This window comes from Chiloscyllium plagiosum, chromosome 18 (assembly GCF_004010195.1).
Source record: "Chiloscyllium plagiosum isolate BGI_BamShark_2017 chromosome 18, ASM401019v2, whole genome shotgun sequence".
NCBI classification, from domain to species: Eukaryota; Metazoa; Chordata; class Chondrichthyes; order Orectolobiformes; family Hemiscylliidae; genus Chiloscyllium; species Chiloscyllium plagiosum.
Genome location: NC_057727.1, coordinates 62,716,082 through 62,733,884, shown reverse-complemented (window position 1 = coordinate 62,733,884; position 17,803 = coordinate 62,716,082). Strand labels below are relative to the sequence as shown.

At 43.6% G+C, this 17,803-nt stretch overlaps 1 protein-coding gene across 1 annotated transcript in view; it reads right to left on the bottom strand.

Moving 5' to 3' along the window:
- mst1 (macrophage stimulating 1) overlaps positions 1-17,803 on the bottom strand; it is an 85,643-nt gene that overhangs the window by 39,029 nt on the left and 28,811 nt on the right. Inside the window, exons 5-8 of the mRNA XM_043708469.1 lie at positions 15,405-15,547; positions 11,658-11,778; positions 6,898-7,016; positions 924-1,092 (exon numbers count right to left, since the gene is read on the bottom strand). Of these exons, the coding sequence (XP_043564404.1) occupies positions 924-1,092; positions 6,898-7,016; positions 11,658-11,778; positions 15,405-15,547 (552 nt within the window). The remainder of the gene's footprint in view (positions 1-923; positions 1,093-6,897; positions 7,017-11,657; positions 11,779-15,404; positions 15,548-17,803) is intronic.

Genomic DNA, 17,803 nt, shown 5'->3' with positions numbered 1-17,803 from the left:
AACAGAGAGAGAGAGAGGGAGAGATGGAGAGAGAGACAGAGAGAGAGACAGAGAGAGAGAGACAGAGAGAGAGGGGGGACAGGCAGAAAGGGAGAGAGAGAGAGGGGAGGGAGAGAGGTGGAGGGAGAGAGGGGGAACAGAAAGAGTGAGGGGATACAAATATGACTTGGAGATGTCAGTGTTGGACTGGGGTGTACAAAGTTAAAAATCACACAACATCAGGTTATAGTCCAACAGGTTTAATTGGGAGCACTAGCTTTGGAGCGCCACTCCTTCATCAGGTGGTTGTCCGGGGTACAAATAGAGTCAGGTAACAGATTCAGAGAAGGAGATAAGGGGGAGCAAAAGAGAAAAAGAACTGACAGCGAAAGTGAGAAAACTGCAAGAAAGAATGCTGATAGGGAAATGATAAAATGAATAGAGAGGTAAATGGGTAGGGAGACATAACAATAGAAAGAGATAACATATAGAAGGAAAGGGATAATGGATACAAAGAGAGAGGTAACACATAGATGAACCATGATTGAATTAGAGAGATAATGTTAAGAGCAGGAGATAATGGTTAGGAAGAGGAGAAAGCGGATTATGGATCTGGGAGAGAGGAGAAACCCATGAAGTGAAATCAGACTGAACAGAGGAGATGCCTTGATCAAAAGAAAAAGGAACAAATATTGGAGGTTCCAAAAAGGCCTACTTCCTGGGACAGCTGTTGTTTCAAAATTGTTAAAGCTTCAGTTCTGATGAGCGATTATCAGCTTTTGCACAAAAGCAGTGTGATCTGCCATATAAACATTGACTGCTTGTTCTCTTTATATTTTCGATCTTCAGCACTTGCACCAATTCGCAGTTATAATATGTAGTGGCTGAGTTTTATTATAATTTACTCTCGTTGATAATATTTCAAACCTTGCATTGCTCCGTACTTGCATGAGTAGTTTTCTGGTGTAAATTCATGTTTATGAGGGAATTGTTTGTCCCAGCGTTGACAGGGAGTTCTGGCTGATGTTTGGTTTATGGTTCCCCTGTATCCTACTCCATTATGTTTGAAACATGTTTTGGTGATTTCCACGTCATTCAGCCTGTGTTCCCCATCTTTTGTACCAAAAACAAAGCACAAACAAGACAAAATGTTAAAGGTGAGCGTGAGCAGTTCACACATCTACATCTGTGACTTTTATACAGTCAGAGAAGTGTAAGGTACAGAAAAAAAAACATTTGGGCTATCAAGTCTGTGCCTGTCAAAAACAATCACCTAAACATTCTAATCCCATTTTCTAGCCCATAGCCTTCTTGAATGTTATGAGGTTTCTGCCTCTAACACCCTCACAGACCGTTCTACCACCCTTACAGATGGAAGATTCCATTTTTCTCATGATCCAATCCTGTGTATTCATCATACGTCAAAGAGTATGGTGCTGGAAAAGCACAGCCAGTCAGGTAGCATCCGAGGAGCAGGAGTGTCAACGTTTCAGGCATAAGCCCTTCATTCTGATGAAGGGCTTATGCTCAAACTGTCGATTCTCCTGCTCCTCAGATGCTGCCTGACCTGCTGTGCTTTTCTAGCACAACACTGTCTCACATGAAGACCCTGCATCCTGAGATATAGAGCTGTCAATCCTGCCTCTCTTACAACCGTATCGCAGTGACAGCAATGATATCATATCGCTATACCGTCAACTCATCGGTCTTGTAGGTTAGACCCCTTCTATTAAGATATTTATTGGTCAGAGTATTGAATACAAGAGTTGGGAGGTCATGTTGCAGCTGTACAGGATATTGAGATTAGATTAGATTACATTACATTAATCTAATCTAATGTAATGTAATCTAGATTAGATTAGATTAGATTAGATTAGATTACAGCGTGGAAACAGGCCCTTCGGCCCAACAAGCCCACACCGACCCGCTGAAGCGCAACCCACCCATACCCCTATATGTACCCCTTTTTACCTAACACTACGGGCAATTTAGCATGGCCAATTCACCTGACCTGCACATCTTTGGACTGAGGGAGGAAACCGGAGCACCCGGAGGAAACCCACGCGGACAAGGGGAGAACGTGCAAACTCCACACAGTCAGTCGCCTGAGGCGACTGGTTAGGCCACTGTTGGAATATTTGCAATTCTGGTCTCCTTCCTATCGGAAAGATGTTGTGAAACTTGAAAGGGTTCAGAAAAGATTTACAAGGATGTTGCCAGGGTTGGAGGATTTGAGTCATAGGGAGGGGCTGAACAGGCTGGAGCTGTTTTCCCTGGAGCATCGGAGGCTGAGGGGTGACCTTATAGAGGTTTACAAAATTATGAAGGGCATGGATAGGGTAAATAGGCAAAGTCTTTTCCCTGGGGTGGGGGAGTCCTGAACTGGAGGGCATTGGTTTAGGGTGAGAGGGGAAAGATATAAAAGAGACCTAAGGGGCAACATTTTTATGCAATGGGTGATACTTGTATAGAATGAGCTGCCAGAGGATGTGGTGGAGGCTGGTACAATTGCAACATTTAAGAGGCATTTGGATGGGTATATGAATAGGAAGGGTTTGGCGGAATATGGGCCGGGTGCTGGCAGGTGGGACTAGATTGGGTTGGGATATCTGGTTGGCATGGACGGGTTGGACCAAAGGGTCTGTTTCCATGCTGTACATCTCTATGACTCTAAATACTATCCAACCTTGCCAAACTCTCTTCTGCTTGATCTGACTCATAATCTCTTTGCCTCCTTGACTCACTTGCTGTCACTTCTAAGCCACAAACACCCATCCCCTTCAAAACCCAGCCCCCACTTCCACCACCATCACTAAACCTTCTCTCAGGATCCCACCTCCGTGCTAAGTCATTTTAAACCCTGCCCAACAGCCCAAAACCTTCTTGCAAGGATGCTGGTCCCATTCCGGTTCAGATACAATAGATTACCCTATATACCATTCTCAAGGAACAGTCCCAATGTTCCAGAGATCTAAAGCCCTCTCTCCTGCACCATCTCTCCAGCCATGCATTCATCTGGGCTAACCTCCTATTTAGACACTCAGCAGCATGCAGCACCTGATGTAATCCAGAGGTTACTACCTTTTGGGCCCTATTTTTTAGCCTTTTTCCTAACTCACTAAATTTCTATTTTCAGGACAATATCCCTTTTCCCTCCTCTCATTAGAACCAATATGTACCACCATCTCTATTTGCCCTTCCCCTTCAGATCACAGCAGTCATTGAGTGATATCCCTGACATTAGCATTAGGGAGGCAACATACCATCCTGAAGTCTCTTTAACAGCTGCAGATATGCTTGTCTGTTCCCCTTACAATTGAATCTCTTCTATTATAGCCTTGCTGCAGTTTTTCCTCCCCTCTTGAGGAGTAGACCTATCCATGCTTTTACAGTCACCTCCCTCGACAGAACCCAAAACAGAAGGGGGGATGGCCATAGGGGGCTCCTGCACTACCTGCCTTCCTCTACTCTGCCTGGTGGTTACCCATCCCCTTTCTGCCTGCTCAGTCTCCACCTGCACTGTGACCACCATGAGCTATCCATGACATACTCAGCACTGCAGACGCTCCACAGTGAATTCACCCAGCTCCGAAATGTGGTTCACCAGTAGCCTTAACTGGATACATTTGGAAATGAAAACCGTGCACAACTACAGTATGTAGATAGTGTGATGGGTCTTGAACCAATCTTTCCAAGACTAAGTGCCAGCACGAGGGTCTGAATGGCCTCAATCTGTATCATATGTTCTTATCACACTTAATCCTTATTGAATTCATGGAGGGCTTTACAGACTGGTTACTGAGAGGATGTTTCTCCTTGTGGTAGAGTCTAGGAGCAGAGGGCATCATCTCAGAATAAGGACTTGCACATTTAAGGCAGAGATGAGGAGGAATTTCTTCTCTCAGAGGGTGATGAGTCTATGGAATTCCTTATCACAGAGAGCTGCAGAGGCTGAGTCATTAAATGGATTTGAGGCTGAGATAGACAGTTTTTTAATCAGTAATGAAATCAAGGATCATGAGAAGAAGGCAGAAAAGTGGAGTTGTGGATTACCATTATCAGATTAACCATGGTCTCATTGAATGGTGGAGGAGACTTGATGAACCAAATGGTCTCATTCTGCTTCTAGGTCTTCTGTTTTTATGGTCTTGATTACTTTAAATGCCCCCCTCTGCTTGAGCCTCCTTCCATTTTTCCTCATCTAAATCTATCATTATGATCATTCTCAGTCATATGCCAGTCTAACTTCCAGTTCAATTCATCCTTAATCTGCCTCTTTTTAAGGCGAAAAGGAGATTATCTGTCCATCCTTTTCTAATGTGTATACCCACACAGCTATTTTTGTATAAATTTAAGTTGCTTACATTTCTGTAGTTCCCTCCACCCGTCCTAATAACTTAAGGCCTCCTCACGCAGTCGATTCTGATATAACGCAATAGTTCCATTCTCGTACGATCTCACATTTTAAGAAAATCATGCAATAGTTACACCATTTATGGGGCCAGAATTGCATTACAGCCAATACAGGAAAGGAAAGTTCGCGTTCTACAAATAATGGTTTAAATTCTTCAATCATGTTAAAGCCACTTTGTGTTGGTTAGCACTGCTGCCTCACAGTGCCAGGGACCCAGGTTCTATTCCAGCCTCGGGCAACTGTATGTGTGGAGTTTGCACATTCTCCCCGTGTCTTTGTGGGTTTCCTCTGGGTGCTCCAATTTCCTCCCACAATCCAAAGATGTGTAGGTTAGATGAGTTGGCCATGCTAAATCACTGATAGAGTTCAGGGATGTGTAAACGAGATGCATTAGTCAGGGGTAAATGTAGAATAATAGGATAGGGGAATGACTCTTTGGAGGATCAGTCGGTGTGTACTTGTTGGGCCAAATGGCCTGTTTCCACACTGTAGGGATTCTGTAATTCTGTGTTGAAGAAACATGCGTTATTGCAGAACCAACTGGATTTGCATTTTCTGCTCAGACATGAGACCATCCTAGTTCATTTCAGGCCTGTCCCACAACACAGCCTGTGGCCCGCCAAAAGCAGCCCCACTGTTGACGACAACTTGCGTCAGTTTTCTGCTAATTGTCAGATGTCCAGGTTAGATCTGACCTGCTTCCTGCCCCATTTTCTGGAAGAATTCTGTTTGCTTCTCCCAGACTCTCTATTCTTACATTTATTTGCTACCTTCCAGGCCAGAGCCATCCAAAAGTCCTTTCTCCTCTGTTAAGATTTGTCATGCACCATGGTTAGTTGGAACTATGACTGAATCCATGCTATTTCTTGTGCTTTCTACCCGCCTCCATCACAACTCTGAAACAATCTCCCTTGTCCCTACCCACCACACATCACTAACATGATCACATCACCAAACACATTGCCTTCTCCCTCCCTTTCCCCCTTTCAGTTCCCATAATAATAACCTGGACCCCTCCACCATCTTCTTCTGGCTCCACAGGATTAGGACACAGGAGCTACAGCATCCCTAATCTTAACTCTATTACCATTCACTATCTCCCACATCACTCTCTGGGGCCCAAAATACAGTTGGTCCTGATATAACATGATAGTTTGTTCTTGTGCGATCTCACATTAAAAGAAAATCGTGCCATAGCCAAGCCATTTAAACCAATGGGGCCAGAAACGCGTTATAGTCAATATAGGTAAGGAAAGTTCGCGTTCTGCCAATAACAGTCTGAATTCTTCAACCATGTTAAATCCAATTTGCATTGGTGAAACACACATTAGAGCAGAACTGACTGTACAGTTTGGCCTCCACTTCAATGTATTTGCACCTATACCCATTGTAAGCCCTGTTCACAGTGAAGTCTCATTTACAATGAAGGCAGATTAGGGAATCCTTTGTCAAATTCTCTGTTCTGTTCTGTCAATATATGGGAGCCTGAGTTCCCTGTCATTTTTCAATTCATTGCCCCACTCTAACCTTTGACTTTCCCCTCCGCTGCAATGAGGTTCAACACAAGCTGAAGGGACAGCCTCTCATCTTCCCACTCAGAATTGCGCACTCTCTGAGCTTAATATTGACTTTCACAGTTTCAGCTCTCAACCATAGGTCTAAATTTCTCTCCTATAGGCTTGGAGGTAAGGCAGAAACCTGGTGCTTGAGGTTAGGATTCCTTTTGGAACACTGCAGATCAGACAATCTCCACAGAAATGCATGAGACACATGAACATGCTTATGTCTGTTTTCTCTAGCTTGCTTTTGCTGGAACAGATCAGATCATTAGCCTGAAGCTAGGGGCTGAAATATGAGGGACAGCACTCTGCAACATGCAGTGCTGATCCGGAGCTTCTTCCACTCAAACCATATGCCACTGGTGTGTGTCAGAAAAGATTTGTGGGTTGACATTTGTCATGTTATGGAGAAACCTACCATGACTATTGGGTCCTGAAGTGAGACTTGAAGCTGACACTTCTGACTTAGAGGGATGCATCCTAACGCACCAGAAGATTGCTGTCCATTCATGTTACTGACATCCAGATTGTTCAAAATGATGAAGGTTACCTCAATGTGCCAGTCGACATTGGCATGAGCCAGTGCATCACTGAGCCATTCAAGTCAGCTCAATTGGCCTCACCCTCCTGGAATTGAAAGATGGAGGGCCAGCCAGGGATTTCCATTCAACAGCTCTCACTGGGAAGTACACATATGAGGACTAGAATAAGACTTTCCTGTAATTCCCTCTGTAACAACCATCCCATATTCACTATTTAATGATACATATCAGGAATAGTTGGATGAGGAAGGGAAGGAGTACTGTTATCTCTGTGTCTGTATCCTAACAAGTCAACACTTCCAAGGCATTCCCTTGAAAGGTGAAGCACTTATCCAAGAATAGCTACATAAAAATGGATGCACCACTTTCTAGCTTGATTTCCCTTTTAAGGAGCTTCACTTACCACATTTCCGTATGTTGCAATATTCACGCTCGACTGCGGGGTCAGTGGTATAACACCAGGGACGGCGTGACCCATCAGGATTGCGGCAGTAATTATTGTCCAAATTCTTCTCAGGGTACCTTGATTCATGAGAAGGGAGGGAAACCATAACTGATATTAGGCTAACCATGTCCAATCTGGCCCACAAAATGACACTTTGTCTTAATCCTGATGCTAACAAAAGGCTGTCCAATTGCCTAGCATGCATTGGATTTGAAGCTATTCCAGACCAATGAGATGAAAGTCTACATTGCAGGCCTTTTGTGAGGACTGCACCTTGACCATATTTTGAAGTTAAGCATCCTCCTGGGACACTGAGTGCTTGCGAGTGTGCGTCTAACTCCTGGGAAGATTACCCAGATGGTAGGCCGAGCGGCATTCACATTATAGAATCCCTTCTTTGTGGTAGCAGGCCACTGGGCTCATCGAGTCCACACTGACCCTCTAAAGAGCATCCTACCCAGACCCAACCCTCCACCCCTGTAACCCTGCATTTCCTACGGCTAAACCACATAGCCTGCATACCCCTGGACACTATGGACAATTTAGGATGGCTGATCCATCTAACCTGCATACCTCTGGATTGTGGGAGGTAGCTGGAGCACTCAGAGAAAACCCAAGCAGACACAGGGAGAATGTGCAAACTCCACCCAGACAGTCACCCAAGCCTAGAATCAAATCTGGGTCATTGGTGCTGTGAGGCATCTCTTCGAGGCATCCGAGAAATGCCCAAGTATGAAATTCCAACACCACAAGAGGCAGTCAAGCAGCTAAAAAGACACAAATGTCACATCTCACTGAAGTACTGCACTGGAATCAAAGTCCCACTGTTCCTGCTGTCATCACAAAAATTGAAAGTTCCACAATACATCTGATGTTCAGATCCAGATGGGCAGAAAATACAGACTAGGTTTCTGCACTTATCAAAAATTACTATTTTGTTGGAAGTAATTAGACCATAGCTAAAGCTAAACAATGACAGTCTGTCAGCATATAACTATACTAATTAACATAGAAATTTGGAATTTAGGAGCAGAAGTGGGCCATTCCGCCCTTCAAGTCTGTTCCATCATTCAATATAATCACAACAGTTCATCCAAGTCAATGCCTGCTCCCGCTTTCACCCCCATACCTTTTGATCCCTTTAACCCCAAGAGCTATATCAACTCCATGAAAACATTCAATGTGTTGGTCTCATGCTCACCATTCTCTGGATAAAGAAATTTCTCCCCATCTCAGTTCTAAACCATGTACCCTTAGACTGTGACCCCGGTTATGGTCTCCCCGGTCCTCGGGAATATCCTTCCTGTGTTTACCCCTGTTTTATAGGTTTCTGTGAGATTCACCCTCATTCTTCTAAACTTCAGTGAACATAGCCTAAACAGATCCAGTCTCTCTTCAAAAAGTCAGTGCTATCATCCCAGTAATCAGTCTGGTCAATCTTTGTTGCATTCCCCCATAGCCAAAACATTCTTGCTCAGGTAAGGAGACCAAAAGGTCTGAAGGAGTTATCTGAGGAGGTTGTAGAGGCATTGCTGGTGAACTTTCAGGAATCACAAGAGTCACAGAGTCCCAGTGGACGGGATAATGGCTAATGTAATACCTCTGTTTGAGGCAGGGAGACAGAAGACAGGAAATACAGGCAAGTTAGCCTCACCTTGGTTGTTGATAAGATTTTAGAGTCTACCAGTAAGGTTGAGTAGTAGGAAGAGTACTTGGAAGGGCATTGCAAAATAGGGCTGAATTAGCACAGCTGGGAGGTCATATCAGTTAGAATTCTTTGAGGAGATAATGAGCAAGTTAAACAAAGGAGAGCAAGTGGATGTGATCTGTTTGGATTTCCAGAAGGCCTTTGACAAGGTGCCACACAGGAGGCTGCCAGTGTTATAAGAGGAAGATACCATTAGGAGCAAAGTAGTGGCATAGAGAGAGGGTAGTGGCATGGATAGAGGATTGGCTGACTGGCAGAAGACAGAGACCGAGGATAAAGGGTTTTTTTTCAGGGTGGCAGCTGGTGACTAGTGGAGTTCCACAGAGGTCTTTGTTAGAGTCAGAATCACAGAATCCCTACAGTGTAGAAACAGGCCATTTGGCCCAACAATGACCCTCTGAAGAGTAACCCCATTCAGATTCATTCCCCTACCCTATTATTCTACATGTACCCCTAACTTATGCATCTAACATACACCTCCCTGAATACTAAGGGCAATTTAGCATGACCAATTCACCTAACCTGCACATCTTTGGATTGTGGGAGGAAACCAGAACAACCAGAGGAAACTTGCGCAGACATGGGGAAAAGGATAAACACAGATCTCAATTATTCACATTATGTTGGGGCTTCAACTATTCACAGTATACATTAACAATTTAGACAAAGGAACTGAGGGCATTGTTGCTAAGTTTGCAGATGACACAAAAATAGGTAAAGGGACAGGTGGTGTTGAGGAAGTGGGGAGGCTACAGAAGAACATGGACAGGCTAGGACAGTGGGCATAGAAATGACAAATGGAATACAATATGGGAAAGTGTGAGGTTATGCACCTTGTAGAAAAAACAAAGGCATAGACTATTTTCTCAGAGTGGGTGTCTCAATTACTAGGGATCATGAGTTCAAGGTGAGAGGAGGAAAGTTTAAGGGAGATATGCGTGGAAAGTTCTTTATGTACAGGATAGTGGGTGCCTGGAGAACAGCGGAGGCAGTAGAGGCAGGCACGATAATGTCATTTAAGATATATCTTACAGATACATGAATGGGTAGGGAGCAATGAGATACAGATCCTTAGAAAATAGGTGACAGGTTTTGATAGAGGATCTGGATCAGCGCAGGCTAGGAGGGCTGAAGGGTCTGTTCCTGTGCTGTAATTTTCTTTGTTCTTGAGAGTTTGGAAATGAGTTTGTTTGGAATTATGTTGAAGGAAGAGCTGTAGTCAATAAGTAAGAGCCTGATGTAAGTTTCCTTGTTGTCCAGATGTTCCAGTGTAGAGCCAGGGAGATGATGTTTGCTGTGTACCCGTTGCGCTGGTAGGAAAATTGCAAGGGATCAAGGCAATCTCGGAGGCTGGAGCTGATGTGAGCCATGACCAACCTCTTAAAGCACTTCGTAATTATGGAGGTCAATCCACTGGGCAGTGGTCATTTAGGCAGGATGCATGATTTTTCTTTTGTGCTGGGGTGATGGTGGTCCTCTTGAAGCAGGTGGGGATTTCAGATTATAGTAAGAAGAGGTTGAAGATGTCTGTGAATACTCCCGCCAGCTGGTCCACATAGGATTTGTGTGGACAACCGGTAATTCCATCTAGGCCGGTCACTTTCCATGGGTTCACCCTTAAGAAGGCTGATCTAATGTCTGCAGTGATAACTGTGGGTACAGGTGTATCAGAGGCTGATGGGATAGGTGACATTGTTTCACTGACTTTTGGTTCAAAGAGAGCGTAGAATGCATTGAGATTGTCAGGTAGGGATGTACTGTTTGCCCACAATTCTGTTCGACTTACTTTGTAGCCCATTATGACGTGTAAGTATTGCGAGTCGACCCACAGCAGGTGAACTGCAGCAGTTCAAGAAGGCAATTCACCACCACCTTCTCAAGGACAACTAGGGATGGGCAATAAATGCTGGACAGCCAGCAACACACATTCCAAAAAATGAATGAATTATTTTTAAAAAGCCTTGCCACAAACGATGGGTGCCTCTGTCACTAGTCTGGGTCTCAAGCTTAGTTTGGTGTTGCCTCTTGGCATCCCTGATACCTTTGCAAAGCTTGTATGTGGATTTCCTGTAGGGGTCAGGACCGCCCAGCTTGAACGCCTCAGACCTGGACTTCAGGGGGGGAGTGGATCTCCTGATTCATCCATGGTTTCCAGTTGGAAACTTTTGGATTAACTTCTTCAGCATGCAGTCCTCTACACATTTACTTATGAAGTCTGTGGCTTACTCATTTAGATTGGCTGCTGAGTTCTTGAATATAGACTAGTTGACCGACTCTAAGCAGTCCTTCTGTTTCCTCTGATCAACCCTGAACTAATTCTGTACTGAATCATCATGCTTCAATATCTGCCCGTAAACTGGAAAAAGAGTACAGCATTAAGGTATAATTTTCTAAACAGCAGACAGGGGAATGGAGCAGTAGGCATTTTTATGTTTCTGTAGTAATGTCAAGGATTCAGAGGGATATAGACCAAACTTAGGAAATCAGGACTAGTTTAATTTAGGAAAATTGGTCGGCATAGACTAATTGGACTGAAGGGTCTGTTTCTGTGCTGCATGACTCTATGACTCTATAACCGTTTCCCCTACACCATCTCTCCAGCACCTATTGATCTGATATGTCTTGCTATTTGTATTCTGAATAGTACATGGCACTAGTAACAATCCTGAGATCACTACTTCAGATCCTATTTTAGCTTGTTGCTTAACTGCCTATATTCTGTTCTTAGTAACTCGTCCCTTTTATAAAAATCTACACCAGTGGTACTTGTGTGTACCACAACCACTCTGGGATGTAAATTATCGGGCCTCCCTCCCACTCCAGAATGGTCTGTAGCTGCTCCTTGACCCTTAGCACACAGGAGGAAACGTACTATCCTGCAGTTTCATTTTAGCCACAAAAAGGTCTATCAATTCCCCTTACAATTGAAGAGCCAGTTAATGGAGCATTCAGGTGCCTCAGTGATAATTTTGTACTGTCTGGTTTGAACACTGCCACACAAGCCACATACTTCTCTGGTTGGTAGTTATGCCCATGAGGATAACTGAGATCCCAGCGTTGACATTCTCTCCCACTCTCTGTGTGGTCCACGAAGCCAGAGTAATCTTCACCATTGCACATCAAACATTCCACTAAGGAACAAAAAAAAATAGAAAGACGCATGTCAGATATTTGATCAGGATCTTTCTTGCACGTGACCCAACCTTCTGAAAAGTGATGGTGATTCTCTATTCCTCCAAATATTGCTTTAATATTGAAGATTACACTTTGCTGTTTATTCCTTAATGTTAACAATCACACAACACCAGGTTATAGTCCGACAGGTTTAATTGGAAGCACACTAGCTTTCGGAGTGTCGCTCCTTCATCAGGTGGTAGTGGAGGGTTCAATCCTAACACACAGAATTTATAGCAAAAATTTACAGTTTGATGTAACTGAAATTATACATTGAAAAATTGATTGTCTATTAAGCCTTTCATCTGTTAGAACACCGTGATAGTTTCACTTCTTTCACGTGTAAATCACAAAACCTTTTTTTAACAAGTTGCACTCTTGGGTTAGCTGTTAACAATGGTGATAGCTAGACAATATGTTGAAGGTGTTGGCCCCCTGTGTTCTCTGTCTATGCCATGATGTTTAGATTGATTCTAATCTAAAAAGTGAAATAATGGAGTTTTATATGAATTCATGCAGTACAATGTAACCCTGCAAGTACAAATTCACCCCACAAAGTATGTGTGTGCATGTGGGTCTTTGTGTGTGTGTCTCTGTCTAGGTTGGGGGTTGTGAGTGTGAGGAAGTGTATGTGTGTGTGTATAGTGAGTGCAGAGTGTCTTAAGACTGTGAGGGGGTGCATGTGTGTGTCTGTAAGTGTGTGTGTGTGGGTGTCCGTGTCCGCGTCTGTATATATGTGTGTCCGTGTGTATGTGTGTATAGGAGTGTGTGTGTGTAGATAGGAGTATCTGTGCATGTGTGTGTATAGTGCAATGGTGGTCACAGGATTACATTGTACTTTGCTCAAAAACTGCATGCATTCATGTAGAACTCTGAGCTCAAAAACTGCATGAATTCATGTAAAATTCCATTATCTCACTTTTTAGATTAGAATCAATCTAAACATCATGGCATAGACAGAGAACACAGGGGGCCAACACCTTCAACATATTGTCTAGCCATCACTATTGTTAACAGCTAACCCGAGAACGCAACTTTTTAAAAAAAGGTTTTGTGATTTACATGTGAAAGAAGTGAAACTATCACGGTATTCTAACAGATGAAGGGCTTAACAGACAATCAATTTTTCAATGTATAATTTCAGTTACATCAAACTGTAAATTTTTGTTATAAATTCTTTGTGTTAGGATTGAACCCTCCACTACCACCTAATGAAGGAGCGACACTCTGAAAGCTAGTGTGCTTCCAATTAAACCTGTTGGACTATAACCTGGTGTTGTGTGATTTTTAACTTTGTACACCCCAGTCCAACACCGGCATCTCTAAATTATTCCTTAATGTTCACTTTCACAGGTCAACTGGAGCAGCTGTCTTAGTTCAGGGCACTGCTCTTCCCAATTCATCAGTAATTGCTCTTCTTCAGTTCCCATGACAAACTATCTTCAAACACCAAGGTTCGGCTTCCTTGGCCACTCAAAGTAGTATCACTGGTGTGAATTGTATTGTCAGGTGAAACTTCTGACTCTTTAGGGTTGTTAAGAAGGCATACAGCTTTTATTAATAGAGGGATTGAGTTCCGGAACCATGAGGCTATGCTGCAGCTGTACAAAACTCTAGTGCAGCCGCACTTGGAGTATTGTGTCCAGTTCTGGTCACCGCATTATAAGAAGGACGTGGAAGCTTTGGAAAGGGTGCAGGGGAGATTTACTAGGGTGTTGCCTGGTATGGAGGGAAGGTCTTACGAGGAAAGGCTGAGAGACTTGAGGCTGTTTTCGTTAGAGAGAAGAAGGTTGAGAGGTGACTTAATAGAGACATATAAGATAATCAGAGGGTTAGATAGGGTGGACAGGGAGAGCCTTTTTCCAAGTATGGTGACGGTGAGCACAAGGGGGCTTAGCTTTAAATCGAGGAGTGATAGACATAGGTCAGATGTCAGAGGTAGTTTCTTTACTCAGAGAGTAGTAATGGTATGGAATGCTTTGCCTGCAACAGTAGTAGATTCGCCAACTTTAAGTACATTTAAGTCGTCATTGGACAAGCATGTGGACATACATGGAATAGAGTAGGTTAGATGGGCTTCTGATTGGTATGACAGGTTGGCGCAACATCGAGGGCCGAAGGGCCTGTACTGCGCTGTAATGTTCTATGTTCTATATTTACAAGGCGCAATAGAAATAAAAGAAATGCTCGAGAAAGTTTGTTTCAAATATTCTCTTACTTGCAGGAGATTGGAGGCTTTCTTCAGCAAGTGACATGATCATCGGATTCTGAGCGTACAACACTTATTTTTCAAAGCTGGTGAGGACACAGAGTTAGTTGGAAAATAATACGTGGAGAACTTTGGTACTGTCATGGTTGGCTATCCACTGACTGTATTGCATAACAAACTGCAGAAATATGGCCAGTGTACATTAAAATGTAGTAAGCGATCAGCCATTCTAGATATACTTAGATAACCTGTGTAGAGATGTTACGACACGTGTCCAGAGCAGATGGGATTTGAAGCCAGCCCTTATATACCGATCACTTCCAGATGACACTGATAGAGCACCTTCAGTCCATTGTGTCTGTGCTACCTTTTTTGAGCAGTAATCTAGTTAAGCTCAACAAATGCTATGAAATAATCACCACCGCCACCACCAAACCAACAAACCGCTCCCCCCCCCACTACACCCTCCCCCATCCCCAACACACCTACCCCAACATTGCTCACCACCCCACTGCAACCCCCCAACACCCATCCATCGATCACATTGATAGGATCTTGGCTTCACATCCACATCTGAATGAAGACACCTCCAAAAGTACAGTACTAACTCACTTGTATGTCAGCCAGGGCCCTGTGCACAGTGTTAAGTGGTGTTTAAACCCATAACAGTCAGATTCTGAAATGCAAGTGCTATCAAATGAGCCATGACTGACCCAAGGGAAATATCTGCTTGACTGAATGTTGAGGGAGGGTAGTCTATTGTCTAACATCCCTTAATAAATCTGACTGGAAGGTAACGTTAAAGAAAGGCTTGCATTTATATAACAACTAATTTCACACCTTTGAAGTGTTTCTATAGGTTGTAAATAGGATATAATGTGATAGTCTGCCTTTTCAGTGGGCATAGATTGAGAGATTAATATTAGCTAGAACACCAGACTAGCACCCAGGCTTTGAAATAGTATCATGTGATTTTATTTTTACCTAACCCAAACAGGGCAATCATCTGGGGGACTTTGCGTTATTCCCTGAGTAATGGACTGGAGTGCCAGCTTCAAATTTAGTTTTCACGTCCTGCAGCAGGGACTGAACCCAGAACCTTGGCACTCTGATGCAGGAATACCACTAACTGAGACAGGCCTGACACATTGCAAAAAACATGGCGGTGCTGCTGCACATTTTAATCCCCGGGTCAGGTGGCCATATGGAATGGCTGGCCTCTATCCTGACCCTGCCATTCACTCTACCGGAACTCAAATGTCGAAGGGCCAGTTCTCTTTGATACCACAATAAGCTGGCAAGGACACAAACACTGAGCTGAACCTGTGGAGTCTCTGCCCCAAGTGCCTTGAATTTATGCAGAGAGAACTTTACTTTCATCACATCTCTTGATGCCACAGTCCTCCAGCCGAGTGTGCCAGTCCGTAGTATAACACCAGGGGCCATTCTCATCATTGTCAGGGTTGCGACAGTAATTCAAATCCAGCCCTTTCCTTGGGAATTGACTAGGTGAGTTCCTGTCAAAAGCAAAATCCCAGACAATACATCAGTCCTTTCCTACAATCAGACAGCTAGAAATAGCTGAGAATATGAAATGTTATCCTATTATATTGCATCTTTACTGCCTCTTTTCCAAATCCCATCATTTTGTATCTCTACACTCTGCAGCTGTAGAAATGGGAGGATTGATAGGGTGATGAACAGGGAAGAATTGTTGTTTACATAGCTTCACACTCCACCTTTGGAAACGTGGCAAGACTCACAGGATAAGGGTTAAGACATGCACAGCAGTTTCATGACATTGATGCTGGCCAGTAGTTAGTACAATTCAGTGGCTGGTGAGGTGAGAGGTGGGGGTAGGAGGGGGAGCAGTGGTAGGAGTTATTGGGGCTTCTTGGTTTATGGGATTCCCAGAGGCATAAGACAGAGAAATGCCTATCATCTCCACCAGGTCCAAGTATCCCATTCGATATAGGTACCACTGTAGAATTCAGAGACAAAGCTCCATACTTCTGTTATGAGATTAAAAATCACACAACACCAGGTTATAGTCAAACAGGTTTAATTGGAAGCACTAGCTTTTGCGCGCTACTCCATCATCAGGATAACCACCTGATGAAGGAGCGTCGCTCCGAAAGCTCGTGCTTCCAATTAAACCTGTTGGACTATAACCTGGTGTTGTGTGATTTTTAACTTTGTACACCGCAGTCCATCACCGGCATCTCCAAATCATGTCTGTTATGAGGACATTTTACCTTAAGTCTTAATTTAGAATCTCATTTATTTTGCTATATTTTGCCTTTTGCTTTTAAGAGAGAAAACTTTGCAAAGCAAAGAAAACAGCAGGAAAACAGCTTCATTTGCAAAAAATTGCATGCTGTTCTACTCGAGTCACTGTCTACAATAATGACAAAAGAGATCAGTCTGATTTATATCCTTACTGGAAGGATGGAAGGATGTTGCAGGTTCAAGAGTGTGGTGCTGGAAAAGCACAGCAGGTCAGGCAGCATCCGAGGAGCAGGAGAATTGAAGTTTCGGGCCAGAGCCCTTCATCAGGAACAACTCTGATCTCCAGCATCTTCAGACCTCACTTTCTCCTGGATGTTGCAGGTTACAGAGGGATATACATAAGCTGAAGAGCAGGGCTGTGAGGTGGTAAATGGAATTTATTACGGAAAAGTATGAGGTGATTCACTTTGGAAGGAGCAACAGGAATACAGAGTATTGGGCTAATGGTATGATTCTTGGTAGTGTGAATGAGCAGAGAGATCTCGGTGTCCATGTGTATAGATCTCTGAAAGTTGCCACCCAGGTTGATAGGGTTGTTAAGAAGGCGTACGGTGTGTTAGCTATTATTGGTACAGAGATTGAGTTTCGGAGCCATGAGGTCATGTTGCAACTGCACTTGGAGTATTGTGTAGAGTTCTTGTTGCCGCATTATAGGAAGGATGTGCAAGCGTTGAAAAGGGTGCAGAGGAGATTTACTAGAATTTTGCCTGGCATGGAGGGACGATCTTGTAAGGAAAGACTTAGGGACTTGAGGCTGTTTTCGTTAGAGGGAAGGTTAAGAGGTGATCTAATAGAGACATACGAGATAATCAGAGGATTAGATAGGATTGACAGTGAGAGCCTTTTTCCTCAGATGGTGATGGCTAGCACGAGGGATCATGGCTTTAAATTGAGGGGCAATAGATATCAGACAGATGTCAGAGGTAGTTTCTTTACTCAGAGAGTAGTAAGGGTGCAGAATGCCCTGTCTGCAACAGTAGTGGATTTGCCAACATTAAGGGCATTTAAATAGTCATTGGATAAACATTTGGTTGATAATGGAATAGTGTAGGTTAGACGGGCTTCAGATTGGTTTTACAAGTCGGTGCAGCATCGTGGGCCGAAGGGCCTGTAATGCGCTGTAATGATCTATGTTCTGTGTTCACCGGCCCATTTGAACTTAGCATGGGCTGGGCATTGCAGGGCAGGAAACAGAATCATGAACTTAAAAAATGGCTTGATCCATGATCCCCACTTCAGAGGTGAAAATCAGGACTAAAAAATCAGTTTGCTGTAAATGCAAAACATATCCTGCAATGTAATGGAGGACAGTGCAATGGCAAATTATCTCTAGGTTGCAATTTGAAGGAGTGCATCAAGATCAACCAGCCTGGGCCTTGCTGAGAGCATTTGCTAAGTCTGGATGGGAAGAAAAAGCAATCTGGAGAAGAATGAGCATTCCTTCAATTGCTTCAAAAACCAGGTACTCCCTGCTCTACATTCAG